General features: G+C 43.9%; 1 protein-coding gene and 1 long non-coding RNA gene across 3 annotated transcripts in view; both read left to right on the top strand.

Moving 5' to 3' along the window:
• The first annotated feature begins 832 nt into the window (after positions 1–832).
• LOC147000960 (uncharacterized) overlaps positions 833–16,125 on the top strand; it is a 49,294-nt gene continuing 34,001 nt past the window's right edge. Inside the window, exons 1-5 of one of the 2 annotated variants that reach the window (XR_015045426.1) lie at positions 833–944; positions 1,892–1,982; positions 8,555–8,603; positions 9,832–9,987; positions 11,730–11,781. This is a non-coding gene — a long non-coding RNA (uncharacterized LOC147000960). Of the gene's footprint in view, positions 945–1,891; positions 1,983–8,554; positions 8,604–9,825; positions 9,988–11,729; positions 11,782–16,125 lie in introns of both variants that reach the window. The other variant, XR_015045425.1, reaches the window with a different exon arrangement.
• Positions 12,035–15,890, top strand: LOC147000961 (uncharacterized). The gene is given in 3 exon segments (XM_085831074.1): positions 12,035–12,345; positions 12,571–14,506; positions 14,508–15,890. Coding segments are annotated over 3 exon segments (3,225 nt in total). The 5' UTR covers positions 12,035–12,337; the 3' UTR covers positions 15,789–15,890.

The raw sequence follows: 16,125 nt of genomic DNA, 5'->3' as shown, positions 1-16,125 counted from the left end.
GTGTCTTTCAAAGTGTGGGCAAAGCCTTCAAGGCAACACTATCATGTGAAAATCTCTGGATTAAAATTATCCATCACTAAAGCAGTGCAATGAATGATCAGAAAAGGCAGTGGAAAATAACATTTAGTTTTGAGACACTTTGAGAGCAAAATCAAGTATGACAAGCCATGACTATTTTATGATAAATCTTTGGAGTTCACTTGTTAATGGTATTAGCACACATGGCATGGCAGGCATTAAGAGCCCCCTCTCTGAGGCAAAGCCCAGTACACACTGTAGACATAGACACTGTTTAAATGTGTCGCACTTTTTCTTTTATACTGTGAGTTTTTTGAAAACAGGAATTCCTTCAGTCTTGTTGCCCTCCGGACCCAGTAGGTGATCCCTAGTGAAAGGTGAATGATCACTGACTGAATACATAACTGAAGGCTTTTGTACTCAGGGATGACCCACAGCTGAGAGTAAACTGAAAATCTGCTCTTCAGAAATAGGTCTGTATTTCGGGACCTGAGAAAGGAAATGCAATAGTGAGCGTGATCTCCTGTGGACAGAGGCAATGGGATGGGGAGGTGCACCCTAGCTGGCACAGTCCTGGAAAGGAAGCACAGAGCATGCAAAGCCTCTCTCCTTAACCCTGCTGTAATAAGACTGTCTGCTTGTGGTAGGGACATTTACCTTCTCATGTGCATACAGGAGTCACATGACCTCAGTATGACCAATCAGGAGAGTCCTGGTTCGCTAGCCAGTCTGATTGGCCAAGTTCTGGACATGTGACCAATTAGGTCTTGACCAGGAGTTACAGTTGGTGCGTGGTTGTTGAGACAGTTGGTAACTGACCTGTTCTAACTGAGGTTAAGTTTTCACTCCGGGGTTACAGAGGCAGAGACAGTCTGCTCAAGCATCATTTCAGGAGAGCTGCTCCTGTCTACTCCCCCAGCACCCAGGTACAACCTTGTTTTTCTTTTTCTTTTTTCTTTTTTTGTTTTTGTTTTTGTTTTTCGAGACAGGGTTTTTCTGTGTAGCCCTGGCTGTCCTGGAACTCACTCTGTAGACCAGGCTGGCCCCGAACTGAGAAATCCGCCTGCCTCTGCCTCCCGAGTGCTGGGATTAAAGGTGTGTGCCACCAACGCCCGGCTTTTTAAATGTGTAGACCAAGCTGTCCTTGAACTCCAGATCCTCCTGACTCTGCCTCCTTCAGCAAATCCTACCGGCCTGCGCCACCAGTATGGGCTAGTTTTTCTACTCCTGCTGATGATGTTATTCCATAACCTGCCTTCTCACCTTGTCAGAACCACTTTGGTTGTGTAGTAGGCACTGAACCTTTCTTCGCACTGCCTGGATATTGGAGGCCTTGGGGCTGCAGAATATAGATTCTGAACCTCCCAGGACTCTGTGCAGCACTCCCTGGACAGTTAGTTCGTGGTGGCTGAGACAAGCAAGCTCCTGCCTAGTACAAATCCTGTGGACCATCACAGGGAAGCAGAGCCTTGCCCCTCTTTCCTGTCCCCCTTTTATGTCCAGGATCCACCAACACGGGCACATTATGAATAGAAGTGAGAACAAGCACAGTTGTCTTCAGAGACTTGGCTTGTCACATGAAGCATTATCCTTAGTTCCACCTATTTTGTGGAAACGACACTTTTCATTCTTTCTTTTTGTTTGTTTGTTGGTTTTCAAGAGAGGGTTTACTCTATGTAGTCCTGGTTGTCCTGGAACTCACTCTGTAGGCTGGCCTTGAACTCAGAAATATGCCTGCCTCTGCCTCCCAGGTGCAATCAGATTAAAGACATATGCCACCACACCTGGCTGACACTTTTTATTTTTAAGGCTAGGTCCTTTTTTATCTCGTATACTCTTCACATGATTTTATTTATGGATTTGTGTATTTCAGACTCACCTTATATTCGTTAATGAACTGACGTTCATGAACATGAGCTTATAAATGTGTTGTTTATCGTGAAGTATCACAGACTCTCGTTAAGGTTTGTTACATCTTTTACATGAAAATATTGGTAATAGTGTTTGGTTTACTCTGGTTTTAATTGTTTGTGTGTGTCTGCCCACATGGGAAGGACAGAGGACAAATTGTGAGGCCAGTTCTCTCATTCCACCATGTGGGCTCCAGAAACAAAACTTGGATCATCTGGTCTGGTTGTAAGCAGCCCTATCCTCAGAAGCAGCAATCGTTCGGTTTGTCTGGTTTTGGTTACAGGGTAACATTGGCTTTCTGGAACACAGTGGAAAGTGTCCCTTCCCTTTTATTTCATGGAATTATCTTAGGAACATTGGTGTTCTTTAAAAGTCTGGTAGAATTCATTTATGAATATGTCAAACCTTGGATTTTGTTGATTTTTTCCAGTTAATGTTTTAATTTTATTGCTTGTTATTGATCTATTCAAGCATTTTATATGTATTTTGAAATTTGCCCATTTATTCATGTTTCAAAATTGGTTGCAGTATAGGTTTCCTATATCTGTTTCAAAGATTTTTAGATATGTTCTAATGGTTCTTTTCTTTTTTTTTTCTTTTTAAGATCTATACATTTTTTTTTTTTTTTTTGGTGAGTTAGTACAATGTTGCTGTCCTGAGACACACCAGAAGAGGGCATCAGATCCCATTACAGGTGGTTGTGAGCTACCATGTGGTTGCTGGGAATTAAACTCTGGACCTCTGAAAGATCAGTCAGTGCTCTTAAAGCCCAAGCCATCTCTCCAGCCCTGTTCTAAAGGTTGTTAGAGCCTTGCTGTATCTGCTACTGTATCACAGTCATTTGTCTCTAGTTTTACTCTGTATCTTCTCATATCCTTAGATTTGGGAATGCTTCCTCAGTTTCTCTCCTTTCCAAGGACGTGGATGTTTTTTTCAATGTTCATTATTTTCTGTTTAGTAAGTTTCAGCTCTCACTTTCAGCCTGTTTTATCAGCTACTGGTTTGGGGTTGTGTTTGTTGCTCTTTTCCTTTTTTTTTTTTTTTTTAATCTTAAAAATTTTTACGACTTGAATGCGTTATATACATCAAACATATAAATAATGAGTATTTTAGAGAATCAAATATAAAAATTTTGTTCAACTTTTATATTCATAGCCTTCCTTCCCCTAAAAATATCATTGATGAACATCTAATACTGCCCGTATCTGAGGATCCTATATCTAATGATGAATACTAAATGGTTTCAAAACATACAAAATATTCTTTAGGAAATAAGCATAGTATAAGAGCATAAAATATGAAAAATGAATCATTAAAAATATATTCAAAAGTCTTTATATGATACCACCTGACATAGGTATTGAAAACACACTATATGTCTGTGTACAGGGTCTAAGTATAAGTTTGCTTTAAAAAGATTATTAGTGTTTCTAGGAGAGAAATTATTTCATCAGTAAACGTTGTTTAAGAATTTTAAAATGGAAAAAACTCTTTGATGTTAAACATTAAGAAAATGCTAATTTCAAGCACAGTGATCAAAAATTACCAATAATAATTCCATGATGTTTGTAAAACATGATTTTAATATTTCCAACTGTTAATATTCCACAAATAGAATAATTATTTTAAGATATATTTCATTATGTCTCCCTTTTCTTTTTTTTTTTTTTTTTTTTTTTGGTTTTTTGAGACAGGGTTTCTCTGATAGCCCTGGCTGTCCTGGAACTCACTTTGTAGACCAGGCTGGCCTCAAACTCAGAAATCCACCTGCCTCTGCCTCCCGAGTGCTGGGATCAAAGGCGTGCGCCACCACGCCCGGCTTATGTCTCCCTTTTCATTTCTGATTTTATTAATTTTGATTCTGTCTCTGGTTAGTCTGGCTAAGAGTTTATCTATGTTGTTGATTTTTTCAAAGAACCACCTCCTGGTTTCGTTGATTGTTGTACAGTTCTCTTTGTTTCTTTTTGGTTGATTTCAGCCCTGAGTTTGACTATTTTCTGCCATCGACTCCTCTTGGGTGTATTTGCTTCTGTTTGTTCTAGAGCTTTCTGGTGTGCTGTCAAGCTGCTAGTGTAAGCTCTCTCCAGTTTCTTTTGTGAGGCACTCAGAGCTTTGAGTTTTCCTCTTAGCAAAGCTTTCATTGTGTCCTATAAGTTTGGGTATGATGTGTCTTCATTTTCTCTGCATTCTAAAAAGTTTTTAATTTTTTCTTTATTTCTTCCTTGACCAAGTTGTCATTGAATTGAGTGTTGTCCATGTGTATGTATGTTTTCCATTGTTTTTGTTGGTATTTAAGACCAGCCTTAGTCTGTGGTAATCAGATAGGGTGCATGAGATTATTTCAATCTTCTTGTATTTATTGAGGTCTGTTTTGTGATTGATTATATGGTCAATTTAGGCGAAGGTACCATGAGGCCCGAGAAGAAAGTATATTCTTTTGCTTTAGGATGAAATGTTCTATAAATATCTGTTAGATCCATTTGGTTCATAACTTGTTAGCTTCACTGTGTCTCTGTTTGTTTGTTTCCATGATCTGTCCATTGCTGAGAGTTGAGTGTTAAAGTCTCCCACTATTACTGTAAGTGGTACAATGTGTGTTTTAATCTTTAGTAAAGTTTCTTTTATGAATGTGAGTGGCCTTGCATTTGGAGCATAGATGTTAAGAATTGAGAGTTCATCTTGGTAGATTTTTCTGTTGACCAGTATGAAGTGTTCTTACTTATCTTTTTTGATAACTTTTGGTTAAAAGTTGATTTTATTTGATATTAGAATGGCTACTCCAGCTTGTTTCTTGGAACCATTTGCTTGGAAAATTGTTTTCCAACATTTTACTCTGAGGTCTTGTCTATCTTTGTCACTGAGATGGATTTCCTGTATGCAGGAAAATGCTGGGTTCTGTTTACATATCCAGTCTGTTATCCTATGTCTTTGTATTGGGGAATTGAGCCCATTGTTGTTAAGAGATATTAAGGAAATGTGATTGTTACTTCTTGTTATTTTTGTATTTAGAGGTAGAATTATGGTTCTATGGCTATCTTCTTTTAAGTTTGTTGAAAGACTCTTTTCTTGCTTTTTTCTAGGGTGTACTATCCCTCCTTGTGTTGGTGTTTTGCATCTGTTATCCTTTATAAGGCCGTATTTATGGAAAGATATTGTGTAAAATATGGTTTTATCATGGAACATCTTGTTTTCTCCAGCTATGATAATTGACAGTTTTCCTGGATATTGGACCCTAGGCTGGAATTTGTGATTTCTTAGGGTCTGTATGACATCTGCCCAGGATCCTCAAGCTTTCATAGTCTCTAGTGAGAAGTCTGGTGTAATTCTGATAGGTCTGCCTTTCTATGTTACTTGACCTTTTTCCCTTATTGCTTTTAAAATTCTTTCTTTGTTTAGTGCATTTGGTGTTTTGATTATTATGTTACAGGAGGAATTCCTTTCCTGGTCCAGTCTATTTGGAGTTCTGTAGGCTTCTTGTATGTCCATGGGCATATCTTTCTTTAGGTTAGGGAAGTTTTCTTCTACAATTTTGTTGAAGATTTTTACTGGCCCTTTAAGTTGGGAATCTTCGCTCTGTTCTATACCTATTATCCTGAGGTTTGGTCATCTTATTGTGTCCTGGATTTCCTGGATGTTTTGGGTTAGGATCTTTGTGAATTTTTCATTTTCTTTGATTGTTGTGTCAATGTCTTCTATGGTATCTTCTGCACCTGAGATTCTCTCTTCTTGTATTCTGCTGGTGATGCTTGCATCTATGACTCCTGATATCTCTCCTAGGTTTTCTAACCCCCAGGCTTGTCAGCCTTTGTGATTTCTTTATTGTTTCTATTTCCATTTTTAGATTTGCATGGTTTTCTTATTTTCCTTCACCTGTTTGATTGTGTTTTCCTGTACTTTAAGGGATTTTTGTGTTTCATCTTTATGGGTTTTTAGCTGTTTAACTGTGTTCTGCTATACTTCAAGGGAGTTATTTATATCCTTCTTAAAGTTTTCTATCATTATCATGAAAAGTGATTTTAGATTCAAATCTTGCTTTTCTGATGTGATGATGTATCCAGGACTTGCTCTGTTGGGAGAATTGGGTTCTGATGCTACCAAGAAACCTTGGTTTCTGTTGCTTATGTAGTTATGATTGACTCCCGCCATCCTGTTATCTCTAGTGCTACCTACCCTGGCTATGTCTGACTGGAGCCTGTCCTTCCTGTGATCCTGGTTTCAGAACTACTCAGAGTTCTGCTGTCTCTGGGATCCTGTGATTGTGAAATCCTGTGATTCTGGGATCCTGTAATTGTGAGATCCTGGGTGTGTCAGAGCCTCTGGGAGTCAAGCTGCCTCTGGGATCCTGCGATTCTGCAATCTTGCAATCCTGATATCCTGTGATTCTGCAAACCTGCAATCCTGGGGTTGTTAGAGAGCCTTGGAGTGGAGCTTCCTCTGGGTGTTGTGGGACTGACTGTGGAGTTTATGCTCAAGGTCTGCTCAGGGCAGGGACGCAGACCAAAAGGCACCTATGCCACTGGTCAGGTGGAGTTTCTGGGTGCCTAGATCCCGCTGGTCCCAGTAACTTCCAGTGTTGTGTTGTTAGTTTTCTATGACCCAGAAGTGCACTATGGGGCCATCTTACCTATCTCTTAGTTTCCTATGTGGTTATTTAGAACAGTAAGGCTTCTTCCAAACATGCTTGTCTTGTTTGTAATACCATGGTTTTCATCTCATTGTTTGCCAGCTTATATTAGGTGGAAATTGTCAAGCAGTTTGCAGGGAAGTGAAGAGAGCAGGCAGTGATCCAGCTGGACCTGGAGGTCAGGCCCTCTGATAGTGTGACCCTGTTGGTTCACCTCAGGATCCTCAGTAAAGGCAGCTTTACATGGCTCTGCCACCTCCTCAAAGAAGTGTGGTCTGCTGTCAGGATCTTCTGAAAGGGGTGAGAAAAATGACACAGACAACAGGACTGAAATTGACAAATTAAGCTTCTGGACCATCCAAACATCATGAAGCTGCTCCACCTCAGAAAACGCATCTTTATGGTGATAGAATGTACAGCAGAGGGAGATGTTTTGAGCCACAGAAGGTTGACAGTTTTCAGGAGGAGCAGGCTCAGCACATCCACACGCAGATAATGTGTTCATTTCACTATGCCATGAGAACACCTTCACACAGGGACATGAAATTGTATGTATTTGCCTGGCCATCAAAGGTCCCTCTGGGCAATAGTTCAAGGGTCCTAGTGGTATAGTGTGTGGTGAGGTTACACCAGATTCCCAACATATTTTGTGTGGCAGAGAGGGACTATCTATTGGATCTGATCATAGCAATGTTTTGTCAGGTAGTGTGGGATGGGGTGAGCAAAAAGACTTGATCTCCTACAGCCTTACATTAACACCCTATATACATTGTTACTTCAAGTACCTGAAGTACAATCACCATATAGATTTCTGGACATCAGTCCTAGCTAGACAGCAGCTGTTTTGCTATCTCATATACAATGCCAGGTGCCAGAACCTGTTAGGAGTTCCCCTAACCACATTGCCACCAGATATACTGGGACAGGTATCAGGACTTGCTTGTCATTCCACCCCCTGCCATTAACCAACATATCCTGCTAGATTCACATCTTGCAGGTCACCTCCTGTCCTGGCATATACCCCAGGTGTTATGCACTGTTAAATAGCACTTGTACTTGTAGGCACCAGGAATTACTGTACAACATCCCCAGTGCCTTGAATACATTCCCAAGTATTGGGCCATGCACTACTTCCCACCAAACACCACACTGACTGCTGGGTATTGAACCATGCTGAACAGGTCACCAACATATGCATCACATTAGTTCTGTGTATCCGGTCCTGATGCCTGACAAAACCTTATATTGACTTATAGTCATCAGGCCTTGATGGATACTCCCTGCCACTGTACCATCAACTCACTGCTATGTCATGGGCCCTGCTTGACAGCCTCACATTAATGAAGATCACATGTCCTTCTCAGTGTCAGGACCCTCTTAGACATCAGCCCCATTCAGCACCTACAACATTAGTTATCAGGCCTTGATGGAGACTCCTGTACTCCTGTCACAGACTATAATCTACTATGTCATAGGCCCTGCTGGATAAACTTAGGACATCAGTCTTGATGGACATGCCCTCAAGAGTCTGTGTGTGTACAATGCCAGCACGCTTCCCCCTAGGCCAAGCTGTGTGGCAGTGTCAATGGAAGTTCTAGTAAAGTCAGATAGCTAGCTCTGTGTGTGGGGTGGTATCCTAAGGGAAGAGGTATTTAGGTAGGCCTAGACACCTGAATGCTAGGTGGGAAGGTGCCTTTGGGTGTCCATCCTTGCCTGAATGGACATCCTTGCCTGTAAATAGCACTGTGAGTGTGGGCACCCAGCATGGAGTGATAAAAGCAATGTATTTAGGGCTGTTGGAAAGGGGAAAGGCAAGTGCAGCAGGAACTAGGGCCTAGCAGTTGTCCCTGATAGTGGAGGGGAATTCCTAGGGGGCTTCAAACCTCAGTGTGTGTCATGTGGATGGTGGAGAGTGTCCAGAAGGCTCTCAATATGGCACTATATGTGGGGCTTCATCAAGAGACAAGCTGTAGGGCCTGATTGCTTGCTTGTGTTTTTCAGATAGCAGCAGGGAGTTGGTGTGGTCCAGTAGCATCTGACATCTGCTATAGTAAGTGGTGTAGCCACTCTGGTGTGTTGTCCTTTGAGTCCTGACACCTTAAACATTACATGGGTTCTAGATAAGTGTGTCCACCCCTGTCTGAAAATTATCATTATATTTGAGGCAGCATCATGGGAGAGTGGATATTATAAATATTATTAACTTATAGGTAGCAGACCTTGCTGACACCTCTATCACAGATATACCATATACACTGGAAGCTATCAACGCCAGCTACATATTCCTGGGTGCATACAACCTTCCATAACTCAGGACCTACTGGGCCCTACCCCACATAAACAAATCATTGCAGGCGCTTCTGGGCTTCACTTAGAGCCCTACATATACTGTCATAAAACATATGCTCTGGAACCCTAGCGGCACTATTGGGTATTGGGTTTTATATCTGATCCTGCTGGACACATTCCCTCCCTGACCCCATCACTTATAAAGATGCTGCTATGTTTCAGTCTATGCTGGTAAATCCACTGTACCTCACCCCACATACAATACTAAGTCTTATACCCTGTGAGACCACCCTACCTCACATACATTGCTAGGAATCAGACCCTGCTGTTCCTAACCTCCTGTGTTCACTGCTAAGATTTGGTCTTGTTAGGAATTCAACTATCAAACTCAAGGCAGTCTGAAGAATCAGGACCCCCTCCTCCTGCCACCACTGTGCTTTGTATAGTGTCAGGTCCTACTGGACCTACCCAATACACAAAGTGTGGAGGCACAGGACCTAGGAAGGCATGCTCCCCTTTTCCCAATCATTTCCATCTGCACACATTGCACATTGTCAAGCCATGGTGGACACTGCCCTGCTTTTTTCCAATAGGAACTCCTAGATATCCAGCCTTTCCCCAGCTGCCCAGCTTGTCCCATGTTCACTAGTATATCAGAGCCTATTGGATTCCCTTGATCCCTGTAGCTAACTCACATCCTCTGCCAGCTCTCAGAGCATACTGGGCATCTGGATGCACACTTCCACCCTCTGCTACTTTACTGTTATGTTTCAGGAGTCGTTATGCATCTTCTGAGAAGCCTTCCCTCCTTCTTTCATAGTTCCATTCCTAGCAGCATAGGGGAGCAGCAGCATCATGGTATCATAGCTAGCAGCGTTTGTGTTTGTTTGTGTGTGTGTATGTGTATGTGTTGGCAGGTTTACCCTGCTGGTCCTCCATTTGCACATTTATGAGGCTGAACGGTCATGTCTTCTCTTTTCCAGCTGAAGCTGCAACAAAATTCCTGAACAGGATGCGAAAGTGTTTCAGCTGAGCCTCGAGAGGTGAATGTACCTTGGCACCTGTCCCCTGGATGGGACAACTTGAGGAAGGGCCATCCATTTTCCCGTTCCCTACCCAGGACACAGCTAGTATGCATATGAGGAGTAAGTCCACCACTAACTCTCTATCCCTGAAGGACTTTCACTGTCTTGAAGTAGGCACAACTGTGTAGACACAGCAGTTCTGGAACAAAGCATGGACAGAGGTCTATTTATGCCTGACTCAGCAGCAGGATTTGGGAAAAAGGAAGCAGGAAAAGGACACAGGAGGTGACCTTCTCCTGGAGGTTGGGGAGGGGCTGTGACAGCCACTCTACAGCCAGCAGGCCTTTGTGATGAGGAGGCCACACCTGTGTGATGTGCCCTGAGCCCTCCTGACACATCTCACACTGCACTCAAGGACTCAGTAGCCTGAGAGCTGCATTGCGATTCAGAAGATGGAGAATTTTCTCTCTCTGATGAATAGCATTATTGATTCATGGATGAGCCCCAGCTCCATGGACATAGCAATGGACATGACCATTGGCTTTATGTGTGGAGTTGGGCTCTTTTTCCTACTTATCCCCTTCCTGAAGGAGTACCCAGTGTCACCAGCATCTGAGAATGAATGGGACAATCCACAGGTGAGGAGAACCTTGGTTCAAACACACTGGAGCAGCAGTCTGTTGCTCATGGCTGTTGCTTTCACGTTTTCTAGGAAAGCTGGTTTAGTGACATTTAAAAAAAAAAAACAGTAACAGAATATAATCTTTTGTTTTAGTCTCAGATATGAGATATGGGGCTGCTTCAAAATATCCACAGCAGCTGAGTATGACTTGCCTGATGTTCAAGACAGGGCACGATTTTGCTAGAAGATGATAGTTTCTCTGTTCTGGTAGCTTTAGTGATTCTGGGGATGTTTCAGAGACTACAGAAATGCTAGTTCCTGGGAGACGTGTTGAGTTGTCCTTTGATGTTGGTTTTTATTGCTTGCTTGTGTTTGTACTTTGATCAGCAGTTATGTGGACAGAAGACAGAAGAAATAGAAATAGGATATATTGACAATGAAGATGAAATATCCCCAAGGAACTCAACCCCTGCCCCATAATCAGCAGAAAGTATTCTAATAATGACTATCCATTTCCCCTCTATGGTTTTCTCCCCCTTACTATCAACCATTAGGGGATAGAATGGGTGGAAGGAAAAGAGTGGAGAAGATTGGAAGAAAGACAAAGAAAGTAGCTTATGTTTAGCTACAGACATTAAGAGGAAATCTCTAGAAAGAGTCTGATGGGATTGACAGGCAGAGCAGAGGTGAGAGTGGTCCTGAGGTGTCTTCAGGAAGCTCACAGACCACCTGTACATGGTGACAGAGAGGCCACTAAGGATGAGTGAGGCTCCATGAACAGACTGCATTTCAGAGTTGGGGGGGGGACAGGAGAAGCTCAGAGGAGATCATCAGTCCTCTGTTCAGGCCCTTCTTTGATTGTTCTGAGCTGATGGGAAGCAGGTGATGAGACCAAGGGCCTCAGGTCAGGGCTTCAGTATCCTCAGCTCTGAGAAAGCAGGTATCACCTGACATCCCAGACACAGCTGCAGAGCTCAGCCTTGGGTAGGTGCTTGTGGGATGAACACTAACTGTGGACATCTGTGGTAACTGTGGCATGGACAGTGCCTTCTTCTGTTTTTCCTACAAGATGACAAGGAAATGTGTTTATGCACAGTATGAGTGAGTCAAGGATGGATGAGAGAACACTTCCTGGAAAATGCAGATTTAATGTGTTTGAGGACCAAAGAGAGCAGGAAGCTTATCTATCAGAAAAAGGAAGAAAGGTCTCCAGCTCATGTGTGTTCTTTCTAACTGGCAGGATGTGAAGAGGTGGCAGAAGAAGACGAGTAAGAAAACTGCTACTGGAAAAGGTAGGCTTATGCTTTCCTGAGGAGAGAAATTCCCTCTGGCCTAGCCTTTAGTGAAGAGGACATGGTATGCAAGAAAGACGTGGCGGCTTCTGGAAAGGAAAATCATGGAACCCCCAGGTTTTGGGATACAAAGGAGCTGTGGTTGGCCTGGGATGAGTGCCACAAATGGGAGTGTTGTTCAAGGCACTAGAGTGATGCTGTGACCCTGGATGGGGGGGACTCAGGTTCACCTGATAGCAGGTAGCTTCAACCTCTCAAATGCATTTCTCTTTCAGATCCTGTGGCTATTAAAATGTTGTAAGTGAAATTATAAAGGTTGAGGTAGGGGCAAGAAAAGTGTACATGGAGAGATGAGGCCCCTCCATTCCCCTTGCTCAGGTTCAGTTCTCTGTCCTTGTGTTATGGTGCTTGAGCACTAGGGTCCTAGCATGGGGAGTCACAAGAGGATGCCTCACTCCTGTGTGTTCTCATTCCTCATCCTGATCCTACTTAACTATCTCCAGTTTGTACGGATGGAGGAAAAGAGGAGGAAGAGACCAAGACTCTATCACAACCTATGGAAATGTAAGAATCTTTGTCGTATGGAATTTTCATACCAGATGTGGGCTCAGGGTCTGGGCATCTTCATTCTGAATATGCTATGGAGGGTGGGATTCGAAGGCATCTTTGTTGGATGTGAGGCTAAGGGACATAGGATATGTAGGCGATGGAGGTGCCATATTAACACAGACGGAGGGGCCTCTTGATCCTCTGATTGGGGCTGATGCTTTTGCCTCCTGTCTTTGGCAGTCCCAACAAGCAACGTTACCTGGACTTCACACCACAATCCTTTGCGAACCTCAGACAGAAAATGGATCCTCTTCCTCTCTCACAGCTGTCCTCTTATCTCAGGGTCCTGGAGGATCCTTCACAAAACAATCTCAGTCCATTTCTCTGGGGTACGTTCTCTACTGACTCTGAATCAGTTGTGGCTACTGCCCATGAGCTCAGAAGCCCTTCCTTGGGAAGACGTAAATCTGTGAGGTTTACTGATGACAGTGACCCTGAGGAAGCCCCATCCCAGGCTAAAGGACTTACACAGCGTTCCCAGTATCAGCCATTACCTCACCAACTTGTGACACCAAACTTGGTAGGTGAGAAACAAATCCAAGAAAACAAAATCCTCCCAAGATCCACTCCAAAACAAACACAGGAAGCTCCATCCCAGGCTAAAGGACTTCCACAGCATTCCCAGTATCAGCCATTACCTCACCAACTTATGACACCAAACTTGGTAGGTGAGAAACAAATCCAAGAAAACAATATCCTCCCAACATCTACTCCAAAACATCCACCTCCTTGTTTCAAAAGTAGGGCCAATGTAGTGTCATGTCCTACCAGTGAGAAAAGGTTACAGTCAAGCCTACCAGCTGGAAGCCTGCCTGCAAAACATGGACTGTATTCAAAAGACACCAAAGGTTATGATGATCAAAAACTTCAAAAAGCTATTAGCAAGCCCACTGAGAACTTGCCCAAGGGCTTTCTCTATTCTAAAGGTATCGGGCCAGCCATCATCCATCCTGAGCATGGCCAGAGCATTCAGCACCACAAGGAGCTAGGGAATAACCAAAATGCAACAAATTGGAAAGAACAACAAGGAACCACATTCAGATTCCTCCCCTACAGGAAACCAACCAAGGTTCAGGGACATTTCCCATCTACCACGGTTCATTGCTGCAAGAATAGGCCTCAACTCTCCCAGACTGTCCAGCCCTCCATCTTCAAAGCCAAACCCTACAAATGCAGGAAATGGAAGGGGCCTGTGCCTACAGGGCTGCCCTTAAAGAGGGACATAGCAAAACGTGATGTGCATAACACCATCAAAAAGGACCTTGGTGTTGGGGCACAAAAGGTGCCTGGCACTGCAAGCAGCAGCCCAGGGAAGGAACTGAGACCCAGGAAACCTGCACTGAGGTCAGAAAAGTGGCCCTACATGAAACCAGCTGAGCACTATTCCCTGCTTGAGGCAAAGACCAAAATTAAGCCAGCATCACACATCACAGACCTTCCAATGAAACACAGGAGACCCAATCTGCAGATGCTTGTGGCAAGGAATCTGACCCCACCTGGAGTTCCAGCCTCAAACCTCCCCCAGGTTGTGTATCCCGCCTCACCCATCTGTGATTCCAAGGCTCCCAGGGTCCTGGAAAAGTTGCATCACCAGGATCCAGGAGGAACAAGGATGAAAAGTGCATCAGTTGGGAGGCCAGAGAGAGCTGAGTTTATACACTCAACTGTAGAGGCTCAGGAGAGCCAAAGAGCCCCTCCCCCTGCTTCCAGCCATGGGTCCACAAAGTCCCATCCAGATCCATTGCTGAGATACCTGAGTGTTCAGAGACCTACTTCCTACTTCCAGGCAGCAAATCCCCAACAGATCAGGACCATCCGAGGCATTGGAAAGGGCAGTCAGAAGCCAAGTACCAATACCGAAATGGCCAAGCATGCAACACAGAAGAGCTTTCAGGAGGAGGACTTAAGACATCACCCCAGGATTATGACAATGGAAGGTCCTGGAGAAAGGGTCCAACCTTCAGCAGCTAAACAACCTACAGTGGAGGTGAAAGAAGAGTCACCTTGTGCATGGAGAGTGAGTCTGGGATCCAGTGAGAGTCACAATGGCAAGGACATCGATGTCAGTCCCAGGGTTTTTGGGTCTTTATGGGCCAACAAACTCCCAGCCTACAAATCTACAAATACCTACCTCACAACACTCGAGGGACGCAAGTCATAAAATTTTTAGTTCAAACCAGCAGGCAAAAGCCTGGCCTGTGAGTCACCATCCAGTTGGCCCCAGTAGAGTCCACCATGCCAGGGTCAGCCTGCCCTCAGAGGACTCTCTGCTCAGCTTCCAGGCTAGTTGCCAAAACACCAAGAGTCCCCAGGGCTTATGTGATGTGTTCCTGAAGAGACAGGAAAGGGTCGAAACTAACAATATCAGTGTTCCAAAGGATCAGAACAAAGTGATAGATCTCAATGGGTTTCACTTCCATGAAGAGAGGCAGAGCACTCTAAGATCTACAGGCATACGTCAGGGAGAAAGGCATGTGAGAGTAAGACATTCCATCCCGAGCTCCACCGAGCTCCAGGATACAGCCAAGACTTGGATACCAGAAAAAGGAGAGGCTATGTCTAAGACCTCTCCGAAGAAAATCCTAAGTAATGCTTTTCTGTGTCGAAACCTTAGCACAAAATGCAAGGGACAGCAGGATATTCTAAAGAATTCTAGCTCCCCACCAGCTACTGAGCAGACACAGAAGGTTGTAACAACAAAAGAGTCCATCTACCAAATGCTAGGTGAAATTACATACCTAGCAAATATTCTGTCCCAGATCTTAGAGAACACTGAAGGGAAGCAATCAAAGGTAAAAGAGTGGGGTAAAGTGGAATCACTGAGATCCAAGCTGGGTTCCTCATCCCAGACCTCTGAGAGTCTGTATAACACACACCATAACAGAGCAGCAAGCAGGATGAGCTGTGGCCATGCCAGCTCAGAGGAGCACAACCGTCCATTTACATACATGAGACGTAGAGACAAAGTGCACTCAGGAGTTGATGCCCAGAGAGCCTATGAACAACATCCAAAGCAAGTGAAGAAAGAAATGGCCTTTAAGCTGTTACCTACTCCCAAAGGGAATGAAAATCCATGTAGGTACAGGGTAACTGGAGACAAGCACAAGCCAGACCTTGCTGTCCAGAGAGCCTGTACACCTGGCAAAATTAGGATCAAGTTTGGATTAGGGCACTGTTCACATAGAAATCCTGAGGGGCACCACCGTTCCTTCAGATACACACAAATTGGAGACAAAGAGGAGGCTGGTTTTACCCATAAAGCCTTTGACCCACATCAAAGTACAATGAAAGGAATGGGTGTTGGCTGCCCTATAAGTTCCAAAGAGAACCATCCAGTCAATATCAAGGAGAACTGGAATCCAGTGGCACTCAGGTGTTGCTGGCCAGAGAGCCTCTGAAACCCAGTAGACCAGAATAGGTCAAGGAACAGGTGGCTCAGGCCACCCATGCCTCCACACACCAGGACTTTCTAAAAGATGTCCCATCTGCCCAGTCATCGTTTCCCCTGTGCCTCCTGGTAATAAACTTGGGTTTTTCCAACAAAAATCTTTTTCTTTCTCGAGCTCATCCTTCTGTGCTCATGGCTCCTTCCCAGAAAGGAAATGACACCTGGTTCACATTCCTGCTTTTGAGCAGAGCTGTTTCTGTCCTACAGTGATGGAGCAGGGGAAGGTTCCTCCATGCATGTTGGTATTAATAGCTTGTGTACTCCTTGGGCTCCAGCTCAGGAGTACA

The sequence above is a fragment of the Mus caroli genome, unplaced genomic scaffold (assembly GCF_978045245.1).
Source record: "Mus caroli unplaced genomic scaffold, Mus_caroli_1 scaffold_15, whole genome shotgun sequence".
Taxonomy (NCBI): Eukaryota; Metazoa; Chordata; class Mammalia; order Rodentia; family Muridae; genus Mus; species Mus caroli.
The sequence above is the reverse complement of the archived record's forward strand: the minus strand, read 5'-3'. Positions and strand labels throughout refer to the sequence as shown.